Source organism: Rhagoletis zephyria, unplaced genomic scaffold (genome assembly GCF_001687245.7).
Source record: "Rhagoletis zephyria isolate East Lansing unplaced genomic scaffold, Rhagoletis_zephyria_1.1 Rzeph_scaffold_01798, whole genome shotgun sequence".
Classification (NCBI taxonomy): Eukaryota; Metazoa; Arthropoda; class Insecta; order Diptera; family Tephritidae; genus Rhagoletis; species Rhagoletis zephyria.
The window spans coordinates 14,186-32,810 of record NW_016158882.1 but is presented as its reverse complement, the minus strand read 5'-3'; the positions used below and the strand labels follow the sequence as shown (position 1 = coordinate 32,810).

The following is an 18,625-nucleotide window of genomic DNA, read 5'->3' as shown; positions in this document are numbered from 1 at the left end:
TCGCAACATCCACAAAAAAAAAAAACTTAAATAATGAACATAATTTTTAGCGACACACTGCATACTTGAAAATTTTCTCAAAATTCTGAATAAATAGTTTGAAATTTTGATGGTTTTGATTATTTTTTTTTTTTTTTGAGCTACATATGTGCAAGTTTTGAAATTTGAAACTTTTATTTATGTGGTTTCTATTATAGATCGTTTTATATTTTATATGAAAATTATTAAAAATAAATAATACCGCTACCGCTGTGGTATAGAGGTAAACAGTGCGTGCTTCCACTCCGCAGCGCCTCGGTTCAAGCCCTGGTTAAAGCAACATCGCAAAAAAATTTAGAAGAAAGGTTTTTTTCTTAACAGCGGCAGGCAATGGCAAACCTCTGAGTGTATTTCTGCCATGATAAAATCTTCTCATTAAAATACAATCGCCGTTCGGAGTCGGCGTAAAACTGTAGGTCCCTCCTCTTTGTGTGACATCAAGGCACACGCCACAAATCGGAGGAGAAGCTCGGCCAAATACTAACATATGTGCAAGCGCCAATCTATTATTATTACTGTTATAAATAAATGGCATTTTGAATTTTGCTTCTATCTTATTGACCGCAGCTGTATGTATATATATCAACATGACGTCGATGAAAACGCGGATTTGCTGTGTGACGGGATGCGTGTCTGATGGGCAATCTGTTTTACACGCGTTCCCTAGAAGCCGATACCATCAAACACTGTCAATTTATTTGTCTGTCAACGCCATTTTTGAGCCTGACATTGTAATGAATTCCAAGCTTTTAAAAGGCGCTTTTCCCTCACTAAATTTAGAGCCCGTAAAAACATCTAGGAGTCGCTCACCTAGTTTTGTTCCTGTAGGTTCAAGAGCAAATTTAAATGAATGTTTAGAAGAATTTATCGAATTTGAGCAACCAAACATCTGCGGCGTAGACTTTCGACTCCACAACCAGCGACGAACAATTTAAAATAAAAAAATAATAGATTTAGAAGAAATACAGAAACTCAAAAAATTATACGCTTGGGCAATTATACCTGATGCTTCTGCTAGTAGCAACGCTATTAATTTTGCGAAAATGATCGTGAATAGTAACCAAGTTTCTTACAGTGAGAAAAGGCCTTGGCCCTAAATATTGATTATATATCTACAAAAATGTTTTCTTTTATGCGTGACGATTTGGGTTTTGCTTTACCAGATCGAACATCTCTTTTGCAATGGCAACCCGTTCGGCATGTCGTTCCGGGGTTAGATGCAAGTGTCGTTGAAAACTTGCGTCAACTTGTTCGAAATAAGTCCATAACCGAACGCCTCTGCGTTTTAATTTTCGACCAAATATTGACACAATTGATGGGTTTTTAGATCATGGGAAAGACAAACGCAAGAATGTAATCGCAAATAGTGCTTATTTCTTCATGGTTAAAGGTCTACTTTCGGAATGGAAATATGTATTTTCGTACCATATTTCGAAGAAGGGTTTACACGAAGACATGCCAAATATTTTACTTCGAAATATCGATGCCTTAAGGGAAATCGGATTGAATGATAAAGCTGCCAGCCATGTTGGTTTATTCACTCGTTTAAATACTTATGAAGGTCGACCATATTTTATTTATGATGGCACAAAAATATCTTGCATGTATGACTATTGCCATTTAATCAAATCAATTCGACATACTATAATAAAAGATGACATTCAAACATCCGACGACATTGCGAGCATTGCAGTAATCAGGAAATTGTTCCAGATTGATCAATTAAACAATAATTCTAAAATTTGTCCGAAATTAACTTTGTCTCATTTGTTCACCAAACCTTATCAACTAAGCGGTACTGAGCAATTCGGTAGCTGCTGGGATCGAAATGGCCTACAGCCAAAATTTACTAGGCATCGATGACAACATACAAGAATGCGTCAAGCCTACGCAGATGTTTGTCAAAAATATGAAAGATCTTTTTGATGAGCTAAACTGCGAAAATTTAAATTCGATAAATCCATTGATGTGTCCATTAAAACGGGGAGACACGGGAAAAATCTCAAGGCTAGATACACTTGGACTTTTGCGGTCAATGAAGCTCGTCAAAGGCGCCCGAATAAAATGCGCTGAACGCTTATGTTCAACAATTGAGTCCATGCAAATGCTTTCGGAAGAACTCTTTGACCAGCACCAAAGTGTACAGCAATTTTTTCTAAGTAAATTTTGTCAAGACGACTTAGAAAACTTTTTTATTAGAGAAAGAGCTAGCAGAGAGACAAGTACCAATGTTACAGCTCACGAAATCCGATATATAGTTGGTACATCAATTTCCATTAGTATTTTGCGTGAAAAATTTGTTAATAAAGGCGTTTGCGATTGAAGACGATGTACATAAATTTAGAAAAAATTTAAACCCCAAAGATAGTTATTTTAAAGAACAGGAAATGTTAAATGACAACGAGAATTTTGTTGAAAACTATAATAATGCCGAAGTTCAGGTGCAGCGGTATTTGACTGGTTATGCGATTGACCAGCTTAAATGCGAAAAGTGCACCAGCATCTTGATGAAGGCATATGGTGAATTATTACTAGACTCTGAAGCCCTGATAAAAGCCGCAAAAATCTTGAGGGACGACTGCGGTTTGAAAATTGTCAATCCTCAATGCTCCGTTTTCGAGGTGTGTCGACATCAGATGGTGTGGTACTGTAAACTATTCGAAAAATACGCTCATTTAACGGATTTCAGATCTCGGATGTTGTCAGCAAACATAGAAAAAACCGAACAAGTTTTTCTACTGTGGTTCTTGGAAGCTGGCGACTGTTTAAACCATCGCTTAAAACTTGTAGAAATTTGTATAACCATTCTTTTATTTAAAAACGCAAACTGGGCGTTGAGGGAGGAAGTTGAAAGTAAGAGGCGGGATTAGTTTTTGTTTGATCTTCATTGTCACGGTCCCTCAGAGAGAAAGGCAACGTTACTGAAGGTATGTTACCTCTATATCTTTTTAAAAATATTTATATATATATATATTTTTTTTTTCAATTTAAATTCGGATTTTTCCCCATGTTTTCGTCTGTTTTAGTTCGCTGCTTTTGTAAGTAACCTGCTCGCTGCATGTCTTGCATCAACTATTTCGTGAGAAGTTTCAACTACTTCGTGGCCTGTGCGCCAATTACTTCATGGGAAGTGTCAACCGCTTTGTGAGAAGTTTAAACTACTTCTGGCCTGTGCGCAAAATACTTCGTGGGAAGTGTCAACTACTTCGTGAGAAGTTTCAACTACTTCGTGGCCTGTGCGCCAACTACTTCGTACGAAGTGTCAACTACTCGGTGAGAAGTTTCAACTACTTCGGAAACGATAATATTAAACGTCAGATCGCATCGCGTCCATTAAAAAAAAAAAACATANATATCGGCGCCTGGGTAAAATATTGTCGTAAGCGCCATTTTGAAGATTTTTAGTTCTACATGCAGTTATATATTTTGAAATAAGGTCTTTCGATTAGTGCTATTAGTTTTTAGATATCTCCTCTAGTTTCCGAGATATTGACTACAAGTTTTACGATAATTTAGTAAAAATTAAATAATTTAAGAGTTTTGTAAACTAGTAACATTTTCAGAGACTTTGGAGAAAATCTTTCTTCGCGTTTTTTCGAAATCGTATTCAAAACTTCAATCGCGATTTCCCACAACCTACCGAAATTTACATCCGACAATCTTTTACCCAGGCGACGATATGTCGGATACTGGGCTTATCATAAAAATTATAAATGCTGTAAAGCAACGCGATTGCCTGTGGAATATACATTCCTCTGAATATGCAAAGCGAGACAAGCTGGAAAGGGCTTGGCAACAAGTTGCCGATGATGTAGCCCGACAAGGTATGTATGTAGGTCAGGTGACTTGATGTAGTCACTTACATAGCAATTATTCGATGTGCTGCATTAATGTGATTTGTCCAAGTATATTCCATATTTTACAGATGTATTTTGTCGTGGAAATCCCTTCAATTTAATCCATGTTGACATCACTTTAGCCACAGGCTTCGAGCTCGCCTCTTGCAGGGCAGCCCACGAATCCTCCGTAAATGTGTTCCTGTATTGATGGCGTGTCAAATAGATGTTTATACCTTTACGAAAGTCCTCCTCGCCAATATAATCGTGAAGCATACGTATAACAGAATCGCCTTTATTGTAGCTAATTTCATCTAAAATCTCATCGACCTCACATGGATGGCCGACAGGCACTTCAATAGGATGTGAGTTTTTCAGCGAATCTAATTCTATGGCGCGTGTGTACATATCAGTCACGAATTGCGTCCAAATGTCATATTTTGGGAACAAGTGATTTACGCACAGGAATTCAACGAGCGGCGTAACCTTCATCCAACCATAAATGTGTCCACCATTCCATAGTAACCAGATTGCCTAAAAGATTATGAAATGTGTGAGAATAGTTTCCAACAAAAGTTTTATATAAAGAAAAACTTTTGTGCATTCTATTTGTGACTTACAAATTCACTTTTCTGTTTACATGACATAGAAAATAGATCATAAAGCACAGTAATTGCTTCCTGTTCTTTTGTTTTCTCCATTGAAGCAGCACCATTTTGCAACGTGGCTCAAACAATAAAAAAAAGACTACAAAAAGCAGTCTTTTGTTTAAGAAATAGTCGCATTGTAGACATAAAAGTCATCTTACCAAACCATTGATGTGCGATCTCGTGGCCCACAGTTAAGGCAATCGATTGCTTGCGCATAATTTTTTTTCGGATCCACTAATACAGATGTCTCAGGATATGTTACAAAGCCTCAATTCTCCATTGCACCGGCCGGAAAATCGAAAATCGCTAACTCTCGTATCGTAACTTGTATAATACGGCAACACTTTTGTGGATATTCGAGTGCAAAAATGCCCTGCTCCTTGCCAACAGGCGTGAAAACTCGTACTATTATGCCACCTTCCGACTTGCCTTCGACATAATCAAATCGCCAACCACAACATAATTCTAAAAGATATTTTTTCTCTACATTTTGATGTATCAATCTAATTAATCGATTATCGATTCACATCAACAAAGTCATCACCAGTTACACAGCAATGTTATCACGAGATTTAAATGTTTGATGTATGAAAACAAAAAAAATTAAGGGTTATTTTCATCAAATATTTACTAACTAATTGTGAATTTTTATCCACCCATTGGCGCTTCAAAACTATTCATGTGAAAATTAAAATCAAAATGACTTCCTCCAAACAAACGATGCTAGATCAGAGATTTATTAGGCGGTTTTTTCGTAGCTTTTTGCGAAAAGTTATTTGGAAATGCTTACTACTCAACAAGGATTTTAGCACAAGATTGTTGATTTTGGTTAAATAAATTATATATTTAAAAGAAATTTTTATTTATTTTGGAAATAAATTTAATTTGCGGAAAGTGAAGTGAAACGAAGTAAAGTGAAGTCACGAAGTAAAGGCTCCCAAAGTGAAGTGGAAAACTATTGTAAAAATGTAGAGTAAAAATTTTACTAGCAGAAATTAGCTGGAGAGCCAAAAAAAGAAGAGCCTAAGAACGAGAGAGAGCTGCTAGTTTTTTGGGTTGAGAAACGCTTTCCCGCAGAAATTAGTGATAATTTGTGATAATTATCTGTTAAGAAACAAAGCTAGTGTTTTGGCTTTCCAATTCCAATACGTTTCCAACAATTCCAGCGGGTTGTCAAAATCAGCTGTTTAATACGATTTCGTATTTCAGCTTAAACGTCAAACAAAAAATAAAAATTATAAGAAATTTCACTTCCTTCAATTCGAGGACAAATCAAATTTGTTTAAAAAGTAGGTAAAATTCAAAATTGCACATCAAAAAAGTAGAAAAAAGAAAGCTAACTATTTAACAAAAACTTAAAACCTAGCACAGTTTTCTAATATTATGGAAATATGATGCATTAAATCAGCTGCGAAAGTATGGAAAATCGACGAATGTAAAAAAAAAAAATATTGGCAAAAAAAATATTACGGAAGCTGTAAAAAGTACAGTGAAGGATTTTGGTTTATCCTTATAGTGATACACAAGAAATCCTCATCGATTTTGTTATCTTAGCAATAAGCGACGTTAGCAAAAGTACCTACAACAGAATAAAGGTGCTTGAAGAGGGGGTGTGAAGGAGTCGGTAAGCAAGGCCTGAAAATGTGTTTGATAATATGTATGCAGCAGAGCTATGTATTGGAATTCTCTTATGAATAATATGAGATTGTTTCACCCATCCGGACATACTGCGAATGAAATGCTTTACCAAAATCAATTTCAAGAAATGTACTGCCAATTAAGTACAAAGAAAATATGAAATATAATACGAAAACTTGTGAAATATATGTACTTTATGTAAAAAGACGTTAAATGCATAATGTACACACAAAACGTCCCGTTTTGTTTAATATAACTTTCTCCCCTTTCAGATCCTTATTCACACATCTACATATTAAGCAAAAACATAAAATAAATCCTAGTGACGTCATCAGCGGTATATACGCCACGCCTTGAAATGAGTGGCAAAGTACGCTTAAAGGCAAATGGCTATCTTGATGAGGATCCAATGACCCTACAAGATATCATCTATAAATACATATGCGAGAATTTGGATGTTATAAGCTATGAAGAAGATTGTATGGGCGGCAGCATACGTCATCTAAATGATGGCATCGTTCTTCCAAACGATATTTGCGATCGACTATTGGAAGCTTATCAACGCTTTCGGCGTCAGTTGAGTGATGATGTGATAAATCTTTTTGAGCATGCAGCACGGACATCATTGAAAATAGTTCACTTGCGGAATAGTTCGGTATCCAATGAAGGTAAAAAGCCTAACAATGTAATATGTATGTATGTATTTAATAAATTAGATTTTTTTTGCATATAAAAGAAAATTATGAAAAATGATACGTGGGAATTGATGGACAATATTCGTATTAATTAACCATTTCTAACGAGTTTGGAAATTTATCACATCGAAATCTGCTTGAGAGTATAGTTGTAAAAATTCATACATACAAATGAGTATGTGAATATGCAAATACTTTAGATAGCGGTTGTACTTAATTGATTAATTGATTATGTTGGAAATGAGTTTGAATTGAACGTCAACGACCTTCTAATAATAATGAAATTCTTATGAAAAACTAGTTTTTCATTTACAAAACTTGCTCTTATCTTCTACAAACATGCATACATACATATTTATATGCACATGCTTATTCAAATCTCAACATAAACCACTTTCTAATGTGAAATGTAACAATGAATGCAGTTTGATTTGGTGATCTAAATTTTTTGCAATTGCCCTCCTTTCTATATATGTATATAAAACAAGTATATGCAAAACTTGCCACACCACGACTATTTACTGCATACTTGTAGTACAAAATCCAATGCTTTCCTGACAGTTAACTAATGATATGCCTTCTACTCACAGGTTTGGAGCTGCTTATGCGTCACAAGTTGTATTCACTTACCATATGGTATTGTAATCAAATAACTGTCCAATCTGCGCACTTGCTAACTATGTACGGCGAGGGATTACGTTCACTGGAGCTCGGCATCAATGCGCACATGTTGCAAAACTCTGAGCCCAATGAGAAGGAGCCTGTTGATTTTCAATTTAATTGCCCGCATCTACGCCGATTGGTTTTGAATGGAGTCGTATTGCATAATGGCTTGCAGCTCAATACGCTACTCGAACTAACTCATCTCGACTTGACATCATGCATGCTAGCTAACTTTAGCTTGGAAGTCTTAGCAACTCTGCCGCTATTACATACACTTATATTGTTTAATGTATGGCCGATTGCTAATCAACTCCAAGCAATTTGTATGCTCCGCCGTCTGCGTACTTTGGATATTTCGATTAGTAACTCTGGAAATGGGCATGGCACTTACGATCTGCCCGATCAAACACTGGAAATGTTAATGAACAATTTACGTGAACTAACACACTTGGATATATCAGGTACGAATTTGGCGGGTAATGGTGTGGCAACGAAAGAATCAAATTTTAAATTACGCACCGACATACCAGGATTAGAATCACGCATACAGCGACCATTACAGTTTTTGGGACTCTATCATACGGCGCATTCAGCTTGCAAGCGACATGATATACCTGCGATTGAGGTGAGGAAACTTGTTGTAAAATACATACTTATACACTGCAACTTGCATACACATTTTTCGTATGACTATGTTAGATCGCGGGTGATGCCAACGAACACCAGATTCTGACAGCTGCGCGATATTACTATGACAGACCGATGCTTTTAACGAGGGTAATTTTTAACTTTAAAATTGGAAAACACCGTGGTTTAGAAGTTTATATTAACCTTGTTCGTCATTTTAAACAGGTTTTGAATGACTTGTACCACCTTTTCCGCTTCGAAATTTGTAAGGACATACATCTTGCGTTGGATGCTGTGCTCACAGCTATGGATAGACATCTGAAATTTAAACACATGCAAATTTCTGGAAGGTAAAGTAAAGACGTAAAATAGTAAGAAAGCATTACCAAAAACTGGGTGCACAAAACATTATTCTTCTTCTTTATTGGCACTCTAACCGCCTAAGCGATTTTGGCCGAATGCAAAACAGCTCTCCAGTAATTTTTCTTCTGCCAACTGACGCCAATTGAAAATGCCAAGTGAAGCCAAGTCATTTTCCGGGTTGAATACTTTCAGAGCAGGAGCGTTTCTGTCCATTCGAACGACATGGCCAAGCCAGCTGCGCCGCTGAATTTTAATTCGCTGCTCTATGTCTATATTGTATATACAGCTCATACAGCTCATCGTTAAATCGTCTGCGGTGTTCGCCATCGCCAAAGCGTAAAGGTCCGTAAATCTTTCGCAGAATCTTTCTCTCGAAAATTCCAAGAGCCGCTTCATCAGATGTTTTCATTGTCCATGCCTCCGCGCCATACACCAGCAAAGGCTTATAGAGTGTGATCTTTGTACGAGGAGAGAGGATTTAACTTCTCAGTTGCCTACTCAGTCTAAAGTAGTACTTGTTGGTGAAGTAGCGCTTGTTGGCAATAGTGGATTTCAAGGCTGACATTATTCTTGGTGTTAATGCTGGTTCCCAAATAAACGAAGTCGTCCTTTCCAATTCTGACAGAGCTGATGGTATTGCTCAAACTCAGGCAGCGCGGAATTCGTGCTGTCGAAAGCGGCTTTGAAATCGACAAATAGATGGTGTGTGTCGATCCTATTCTCGTGGGTCTTTTCCAAGATTTGACGTATTGTAAATACCTGCTCTATAGTGGATTTGCTAGGCCTAAAGGTCCATAAAACTTTACTAAAACGGAATAATAGGGGCCAATGATACATGACAACGATTTCTATATACTCGATTTGTTATTTTTATAGCCGCGTTATAGCTGACGTATAACATAATCTTCCTTAGAAAATCCTTTTGGACTTGTATTAAGAAAAGTCAAAAGGATTCTTTAAAGCAGACAGTAGACTCCTTCGGTTTCAGCTCAGTGCAAGTAAAGCTTAGTACTAATTTGGTGTCGCGCTGTTACATTACCACCACTTTCAGTAAAAAATTATATGTGTATATTTGAGTTAAAAGTAAAACTAATAGCATGCATATATGTATTTATATTATACATTTTAAATTGCAGTGCCACGCTCTTCTACATAGTAAAAGGTCGTGATCGCTCAAAATTCGGAACACCATTGCGAAATCATATTATTCGTACACTGCTAAATGGAATGGAAACACATCTTACTGATGATACGATGCTACGAAATGGTTATCTAACGTTAACACAGTTCCAAATGCCAAACGACGTGGTAAGTTTTGTCCGCATATGAATTGCCTGGAAAATTCCATCAATTTTTGTGTTTCCTTTTGCAGTTGTTTGAGTACGAACGTCTTATCAAAGTTTTATTGCATGGTGTCTCAAAGACGGAGCAAGAAGGCTTTGTGCAAAGGATAGCAATATATTTGCTAAACACATTGGCGTGCCAAGTGGATGGCAAGCAAAAGCTGTTTTTAGGTGAACTGGGTGTTGTTAGTGTGAGTAAAAGTTCTAACCGCTGCTGCGAATAGAAAGTAAATAAGAATACAATTTTTCTCATACTTCATACAGACAATGTTAAGTTTAATTAAGGATCGATTAACTCGTTCGGTATTTGATGATGTCATGGAAGTGGCATGGTCAACAATGTGGAATGTAACTGATGAGACTGCAATCAATTGTAAAAGATTTTTGGAGGGCCGCGGAATGGAGTTTTTCTTAAAATGCTTGCGTGTGAGTATTTACGAGAGTATTTTTAAATTATGTTTGCATTGTTATTGCCCAGACGTCTGTACTTGCTCTACAAAGCTTAGTACTGACAATATATAGTCTCACATTCCAGCCCCTCTAACTTCATATGCTTTACTCTACAGACTTTCCCTGATCGTGAGGAACTACTGCGAAATATGATGGGCCTTTTAGGTAATGTTGCCGAAGTAAAATGGCTACGACCAAAACTTATGACACAAGAATTCATTGAAGTTTTTGCCAAGCTATTAGATTCATCAAGTGATGGAATTGAGGTCAGTTGTGCACACTGCGTACCTATGTGATTTATTTATGTATTACTTTTCAATAGGTAAGCTACAATGCTGCGGGCGTGCTGGCACACATCGCATCAGACGGACCTGGCGCGTGGACAATTGAATCTCCCACACGTGATAGCGTACTCATACGCATGGTGGAAGCTATCAAACGCTGGGATATAAAAAGTGAACGGAATATTAACTATCGTAGTTTCGAGCCGATTTTGGGGCTAGTACGCTGTTATGAAACACCACAATGCCAACATTGGGCTGTTTGGGCTTTAGCCAATTTGACTCAGGTGTGTTTTAATTTACGAAAAATAAAGTATCTAATACTTGATTGGATTTTCCACCCTTAAGCTGTGTAAAAATTTCGTATAATTTTCACACTTATTTTTTTCCGGTTCTCACCAACATTTTTTCCTTCATTTATTTAATTCCAGGTCTATCCAGAAAAATATTGTCAACTGGTGAAGCAAGAGCATGGTATTGAAATCTTGACTGAATTGATTGAACATCCAAGACCATACGAGGATATAAAATTGATTGCGCGCAAAGTTATCGAAAAGTGTACACATTGGCCAAATTGGTTGCTCGATGGCTAAAAAAAAAATCCGGACAGAGCATATAACACCGCAGCATACTTGTGTTAAATACATGCCAAATGCGATTGGTAATAGTAGGAAAACCAATAAATAGGCGAGTAAAAGCAACGATGAATTACATATGTACATATGCGCAAATATCCGAAATGGCACTCGCAACGAGACAAGCAGGATGAGTTTAAGTAATCAAATGAGCATACAAACACACACACACACCCACATAATAGCAATGAATTTGTTCTCTGCTTCCTCTTAAGAAATGTTTATTTTTAAAGATTTATTGTTTATTTAAATTATATACATACATACATAAAAACGATACAATTACATAATTATTAAATAATGTAAAATTTCTAACGTAAGAAAGAAGTCGCGATAAGAAAAGCAAGGGTTAAGCTTACTAATAAAACGAGGAAAGAAAATACAACAGTAAATGAACAGCGTTGGCAGTGTATTATCGATTTACAGAAACGATTTTATAATCTGAATAGTTCACTGCAATGTACATAAATTAATATGTTTGCTCGAATTAAGCTATTTGATAACAAATTTGAAAAAAAAAAAATCTTTAATGACTCATAATTGCAAAGATCAGTAACATACAGGAACAACAAATTTGCTTGGTGGCGAGATTTTTTCATTATAAACCCCATGAGATTAACTACTCACTGAAAGAAATGCAAAAAAAAAAAAAAATAATAAAAATAATAAAACCGGAAAATTAACTACCTTAGGTAGCGTTCTTAGCTTAATAAATAACTCTAATATATGTATAGTATATGTATTCATGCATTTCTCATTCATTACATAATAGGTCATGTAAACAAATTTTATTTCATACCAGTTTATATCATATTTGCAAACGAGAATATAACATACAATGTATAATCAAGTATGAAACGCATATTAAATGTAGTTGTTCTGCTTATTTCCATGTCAATCATAATGTAAATATTCAGCATAAAGCATTCGTTGTAGTTGTACGCATGGCATTTGACTTGTTTCTTATTCTTATTTGTTTAATTTATGCAGTAGTTGTGTTTGAGAAACTTTTAGTGCTACTATCACTCACTTAGTTGCCAGGGTTAAGGTAGGAGAATAATTTTTACAGATGTTCGTCGGAGAAGGAATCGAAACGGTCCATGGCCATTGCGCTCGTCAGGACTAACGGCGGATGAATAATACTTGCGTTCTATTGTTGTTGTTGTTGTAGCAGAATACAAGTTCCCCAAAGAGTTTTTGGGGAGTGTTGCTGGAGTGAAAGTCCTTGGCCAAATATAAATCTGGGTCGTTCCGGTTACGTAGACCCGACTGTCGTGGGAACGATACTTGCGTTCTCTTACTATGGGGTTCCTATACCAGAGCTCTAAATTCCTTTGAGTCTGCTATATATGTATACACAGTGGCGGGAAAAAATAGATGAATGCTCTTTTGTTTTTAATATTTACAATGTTTTTCAAGGTATATTTTTTTTTTTTATAAAAATATGGTTCCTGTTTTAACAAAAACTATATAATCCACACTTTCAAACTTCATACAGAAGTTGAAAAAATTCCAAAAAGTTGTATCTAAATTTCGAGCTCTTTCACCAAAGTTTTTAGACATTTTTTGGGTATGCAGTTAAAAAGCTTATAAAATCCTAGTAAAATAAGTGCAAGTTTTGAGCGGCTATAAAATCGCATTGATTTTTGATATTTTTTTTTCTGACGGCTTTTGCGGTTTTTTTTCCTATAAATAGCGAAATTTAGGAAAACTGGCGTCGACTTTTTTTATTTTTTTCGCAAACGGTCTTGCGCATATTCTTCCACAAGAAATTCATATTTATATGGGAAAAGGTGCAAAACGCCGTCAACAAAAAAAAAAAAAGATTAAAAATCAACGCGTTTTTTTAAGAGCTCAAAACTTGCACTTATTTTACTAGAACTTTATAAACTTCTTAACTGCATACCCAAAAATGTCTAAAAATTCTGATTAAAAAGCTCGAGATTTATAAAAATTTGTGGAATTTTTCTAAGTTCCGCACAAACTTTGAAAGTGTGATTTATATAGTTTCTGTTAAAGCATGAACCATATTTTTCTAAAAAAATTAAGCTTGAAAAATATATATTGAAAAATATTAAAAACGAAACACCATTCATCCATTTTTGACCGCCACTGTATGTATGTACATATGTACATCCATATGTATGTATTTATCTGCCTTAGACTGGGTCGCGAAAATATGTATGTTTGCAATTACCCCTCGGACTTTTTGCCAGCTGATATAGAGAGAAGTTTGGGGTTATACAATTTCAAAATGTGATATATCCCTGAAAAGATATTTTCAAGTACTAAATATTCTTCTGAGATCATTTTGACCTAGAGTACCTCCATAGACCACTTAATTCTAATAACTGAAATTCTAAATACATTTGTAAGGTGGGATTTTTTCCTAGAAGTGTAACAGTAAATTAATAAAAAAAATCTTTGTGAAAAAATTATACGTAAAGAGGAACTAGGTGAACTGCAAAGCAAACTGGTTGCAATCTGATTCAAAAAAAAAAACTGGTAGCTTTTCCTGCAGGGATATTACACACTCATGCAAACAAATATAGCTCAAACATAATCGAAATAAACTAAAATCGGTGAAAACATCTAGAATCGAAAATTGTAACGATTATTCGTATAACCGGGAGCTGAAGAGGGAAGGGCAACGTATTTTCCATGTAATAAAAAGATGGATGCCGAAATAAGTGGATAGGTTAGGTCCAGAAGTAAGGGACTAGCTTAGACAGTTGTGAGATTGTCCTATTTCGATGCCACATTCTCGAGCCGATTATGTAATTACGAATTCGGCTAATCTCAATGCTCCAGAGCTCAGCGGGGCTGTGTTTTTCAACCTTAACCTTGCGAACGCTGGGCACCTATGAAGGTAGTGTCGTGGTAATTCACCCATCCACCGCCTTCTTAATAGTTAGCAGCTACTTCTGCCTGAAATAGCTCTATAATGTCCCAATAATACCAATTAAGACAGCCCGTTGTACGCGATTCAACTGCTTAGCTAATGTAGACTTCTCAAGTGAGTATCACCAGACTAGGGCTCCATAAAATATAATAGGCTTGGTAGGCGGTTTCATAGCGCCAGTAGACAACTTTAGCCGAAACATCTCATCTCTTTCCAATATTTAGCTCCCCTACAGCACTATGAGGCCACTGATGCCGATCATTAAAGGCTATTCCATAAACATCTGGCAAGTAATTATTTGGTAAATTATTGTGAGTTTAAGACAATTCTTTATCCAAAGATGATGATTTTGAGAAGAAGACCCAACTTTTCTTTTTCACAGCCACAAAACTTTTTGAATGGTATTTTTACATATCGCTAGCTTAGAAATAAAAGTTGCTAAGTCCCATTTTAAAAATTTTACAGGAGAGGAAAAAATCTTCCTATAGCCATTTTCTTTAACTATTTCGCAAGACTTTGAATCAAACATTTTGCGCGTTTAAAGCAAAGCAAAACTCCATAAGAATCAGAAGGATTCGATATTTATTAAAAGATGTCGTATTATTTTGGCCTTATCGGATTTGTGGTGCTTCTTTTGGACTTAGCAAATTTTCCTTTTATTGCTTATGAAGAGGAAAAAATAAAACAAGTATGTACCTTTATAATTTTCGAAACTATGCGTATTCAATTTCTCTAGCCTCCTATATCAAAATATGAGTTTTCATAAAAAATGGACTTAGCAAATTTTCACTCTAAGCTAGCGATATGTGAAGTGATGAAAAATGTTTTCACTTCACACTTCCACAGAACCGGAATTAGCCTACTGATGATTTAGTTTGATGCATTTCCGAACACAGTCTGTTACCTTTTATGAAAGAGGATCACGCTTTAAGAGAAAATTTAGGCGACTCTGCCTACATCACGCGCTCGGGCAACATAATTTTGCTCATCACTAGCAAATGAAATCCAAAAAATCATTTTCCTGCGCAATTTCTGCAACATTACAGTGAGGTGTATCCTTGTTTTCGTACGAATCGAAAATTTGAATTTTTTGTATACAAAGTGATAGGAAAATTTCACGATTTTCGATTCGAATGAAAACAAGAATAAGCCTCAGTGAATCACCCTAACCGAAAAATAACAAAAAAAAAATTGTCATCACCGCAATTAAAAATGGAACACATACGCATACATATGCAAAATATCACTCGCAATTTATTTTCACACAAATAAATTTACATGAAGGCATACAAAATTTTGCAAAACGCACAATGAGTGGTCAACCAGAAAAAATGCAAATTTTCTTCACACGAAATTTATCCAAAAAATAAAAAAGTAAACTGCCAGGAATAAAATGCATCTAGCGGCGGCGACGTCTGCGAGAACGTGAACGTGAACGTCTGCGTCGACTACCACTTCGTCTACCACTGCGGCGCCGTCGCCGACCACCTCGGTCGTACATGCCACCCTCCCCATGATCTGCGGCATCTGTTGGCTGTGAACAGAAAGATCAGAATTACGAAAAAAAATTAACGTTGAACCAAAATACATGCATAGCCAACATGGGGCAATGAATGCCCTCACCTGAAGTTTGCGTGATTTTCGCGTTTGCACAACATCTGTGTCCGAGCTGGAAACCGTCAATTCGTCCGACATCTCGTCATATTGTCCAGCTTCCTTATCGTCGTTATTCTGGTTGCTTTGATTATGTGTGCTTTTCGTAGTTTTGCTCATTTTTATACGCTGTTATTCAATTGTTCGCCGATTGGACCTCAGCATCCGTCGTCACCGCTGGCCTATGGTTCTCAGCTGGTTCAGCGAGTCTTTTAATTGCTTAGTCTTTTAATTTTTTCAGTTTTTGTAAAATATGTATGATTTTACCACAAATTTCGCAATTACAATACAAATCAACACAGTTTAAATTTTTTGCACGTTACAATTTTTTTTTTGAAAAAAAGTTAAAAAACGTTATTCAAGTTCGAGAAAATCGATCGAATGAGAAAATTTATGAAATTCACTTGGCATATTTTTCAAAATCGGCTCAGCTTGCTGGTTTTCTACGATTTGAATTAAATAAAAGTGGGTATATTTTGCACACAGTGCATCTACTGGAAAAGTGACATAATCCTCTGGCTCCTCATACAGTGCTGAACGGAAACCGATTTTGGGACTGTATGTTTGAAAAATAGTTAGAACTGTAGAGGGTGCGTCAATTGGACAGTAGCCGAAAATAAGTGGCATGCAAATGGTGGACAAATATGGGGAGCATAGAGTGCAAGTGACCTATAAGGAAGCTATCTCTCTCTGATGGACTATAGTTTCCACTGCTAAGCCAGTAAGATCTCAAAGTATCACAAAATCAATACTTCAATAGCTAGAAGAGAACGGCAAAATGTAATCATGTCCCGTTTCTAAGACGATGATCACCTCCTGACTTTTGACACGGCTGAGCAGTGTCAATGTTAATCAGAGAGTCAGTGAAAATGGGAGGCTATTGGAATACATTTGAAGCGGCGACATTGGAATGATCTTTGTATTGATACAAAAACAGAGAGCAGGTGCAAAAGAAGGGCTTCAGTTTTTCACCCAATATCGTCGATAGGACCTTACATATATGCCACACTACGAAGGCTAATTCCATTGAGATTCCAATTTTCGGGCGGTTCAAATTCTGCTTAGGGGCAGGTACATACATGCTCAGCCGGTAAACCGTCTGCTCCAGTGGCTTTGTTGTTTTTTATCCGCCTTATTACTGTTCTCATCTCGTCTTGGTCAAGCGGAGGAACGTGAGCTTCGTCTATATACATATCTTGGTTCGGGTTCTCCTTTATTAAACGAATGTTTATTTGCAATTCAAATAAGTTCCATTCAAAAAGGTTTGTAAAAAAACACAGAAGTGCATATGTATGTACATACATACTGCAGTTAATCCGGATTAAGTCCGAGTTAATCCGGATTAACGCTGCCGTCTGTTTGAGCTTTTAGCTGCAGGACTTAATCCGGATCAACTACAGTTAATTCCTAAGAAAATTCCGAATTATGGTAGATCGGAATATCTGCTCTCTGGGAAGGTCGTTTTCGAACTGGCTGCTGAGATACGCCGATTTTCCACTCAGGACGATATGTTATGGAGTCGATCGTTTAAGTACCCATTCTGGCAAAGTAAATTATTAAAGCAAGTGCTTAAGCGGGCTTAACTGCATACGCACCTTTCTGAAAAGTGGATATTTCGTTATGCTATTCATAAGGTAAGGTCCATTTTTTCATATCAAATAAAATAATTTGACATAATTTTTTGGGAATTAGTCCTATAGCCCATTTCCATCAAGGTTTAACCACTGATCGGCAAGGTTGATTTTTGCTTTTTTCCTTTCGTTTGTTTGTACTTAATATAAGCAATTACGCTCTTCGAGTTGTAATCTCTTTTCCCATAGGCATAAAGTGCAGTTAAGACTTGGTGACAATAAGCTATTAGTTAAAACTTTGTAACTCAAAAATGCCCGTTTAAATTAAACATTTAACGACTTTGATGAAATTTTGTACAGAGATAATATTTAGATTTTAAGGTTATCTGAATATGCAATATCTCCGAGAAGACTCGTATAAGGATGCCATAATATGGGTATCAAATGGAAGGTATTTTAAAGATCCCTAATCCAAAAATATTTTTAATACGGTTGCCACCTTTTTTGAATCGCATATTTATTTAATTTTTTTGTTAAGAAAAAAAGGTAAAATATTACTATTTATGGGTACCAAGAGAAGGTTCTTAAACAATGCTTTCCCTATATACACAATGTTATTCCTTGGGACAATAGTCTAAGATTGCCACTAATTTTCGATTCTTCACAATTTATCTAAAACATTGCAATATGGATATCAAACGAAAGGTATCGTTGAGAACTTTGGTCCGAAAATATCTTCGATCAGGGTTACCATAATAAAAATTTTTATTTTGTTAATTTCAATCAGCATTCCATCCATCCATCCATTCCAGCGTATTTCGGAATAAGGTTGCCACCTAAAATTTTGGGGTAACAATTTTACTTAACAGATATTGATATCGAAATCATTTTTTTTTATTTCTAAAATATTTTTTTAAAGTTATCCAAATCTTTAAGGGCCGTTTGCACCATGTCTAGTTAATTCTAACTCCCAGTTAAACATCTTTATCGACGTTATCGTCACCCATCATATAACATGTGAACGATAAAGCAGTGGATGTGCTTAACTGAAGGATGTACCTCCAGTTAGCGTTAACTAGACATGGTGCAAACGGCCCTTAAACTTTTAAAAATATATACACTTCGGGCAAAGCTCGATCAACCTGGTACTGTAACTTATTCAACAAAGGAATTCCGTCATTAAGAAAGCCATTAACATTAAATTACAATGCAAGCATCACAAAGCGAATAAGGACTAAATGAGATATTTATGTATACGTATGTATGTGTGCATGGGGTA

General features: G+C 36.1%; 3 protein-coding genes across 6 annotated transcripts; 1 reads left to right on the top strand and 2 right to left on the bottom strand.

The window, feature by feature from the left end:
• Positions 1-3,926: 3,926 nt before the first annotated feature.
• On the bottom strand, positions 3,927-4,731 carry LOC108365197 (puromycin-sensitive aminopeptidase). The gene is made up of 2 exons (XM_017619170.1): positions 4,684-4,731; positions 3,927-4,409 (listed from the first exon to the last, which is right to left on the bottom strand). Exon 2 carries the CDS (start codon positions 4,365-4,367, stop codon positions 3,927-3,929), a length of 441 nt encoding a protein of 146 aa, XP_017474659.1. The 5' UTR covers positions 4,368-4,409; positions 4,684-4,731.
• A 976-nt stretch (positions 4,732-5,707) lies between these two features.
• On the top strand, positions 5,708-12,170 carry LOC108365192 (protein zer-1 homolog). Of its 4 annotated transcripts, none has more exons than XM_017619163.1 (11): positions 5,708-5,814; positions 6,436-6,831; positions 7,449-8,146; positions 8,221-8,298; positions 8,374-8,498; positions 9,648-9,819; positions 9,884-10,045; positions 10,119-10,280; positions 10,421-10,570; positions 10,627-10,872; positions 11,017-11,178. In XM_017619163.1, the coding sequence occupies exons 2-11, from the start codon at positions 6,522-6,524 to the stop codon at positions 11,176-11,178; spliced, it is 2,265 nt and encodes a 754-aa protein (XP_017474652.1). In that variant the 5' UTR covers positions 5,708-5,814; positions 6,436-6,521. The 4 variants fall into 4 exon arrangements, with proteins under 4 accessions (XP_017474652.1, XP_017474653.1, XP_017474654.1 ...); XM_017619164.1 differs by lacking the exon at positions 5,708-5,814 and adding an exon at positions 5,824-6,149; XM_017619165.1 differs by lacking the exon at positions 5,708-5,814 and adding an exon at positions 6,165-6,292.
• A 3,269-nt stretch (positions 12,171-15,439) lies between these two features.
• On the bottom strand, positions 15,440-16,105 carry LOC108365193 (sperm protamine P1-type-like). The gene is made up of 2 exons (XM_017619167.1): positions 15,746-16,105; positions 15,440-15,656 (listed from the first exon to the last, which is right to left on the bottom strand). The coding sequence occupies exons 1-2, from the start codon at positions 15,893-15,895 to the stop codon at positions 15,522-15,524; spliced, it is 285 nt and encodes a 94-aa protein (XP_017474656.1). The 5' UTR covers positions 15,896-16,105; the 3' UTR covers positions 15,440-15,521.
• Positions 16,106-18,625: the final 2,520 nt, after the last annotated feature.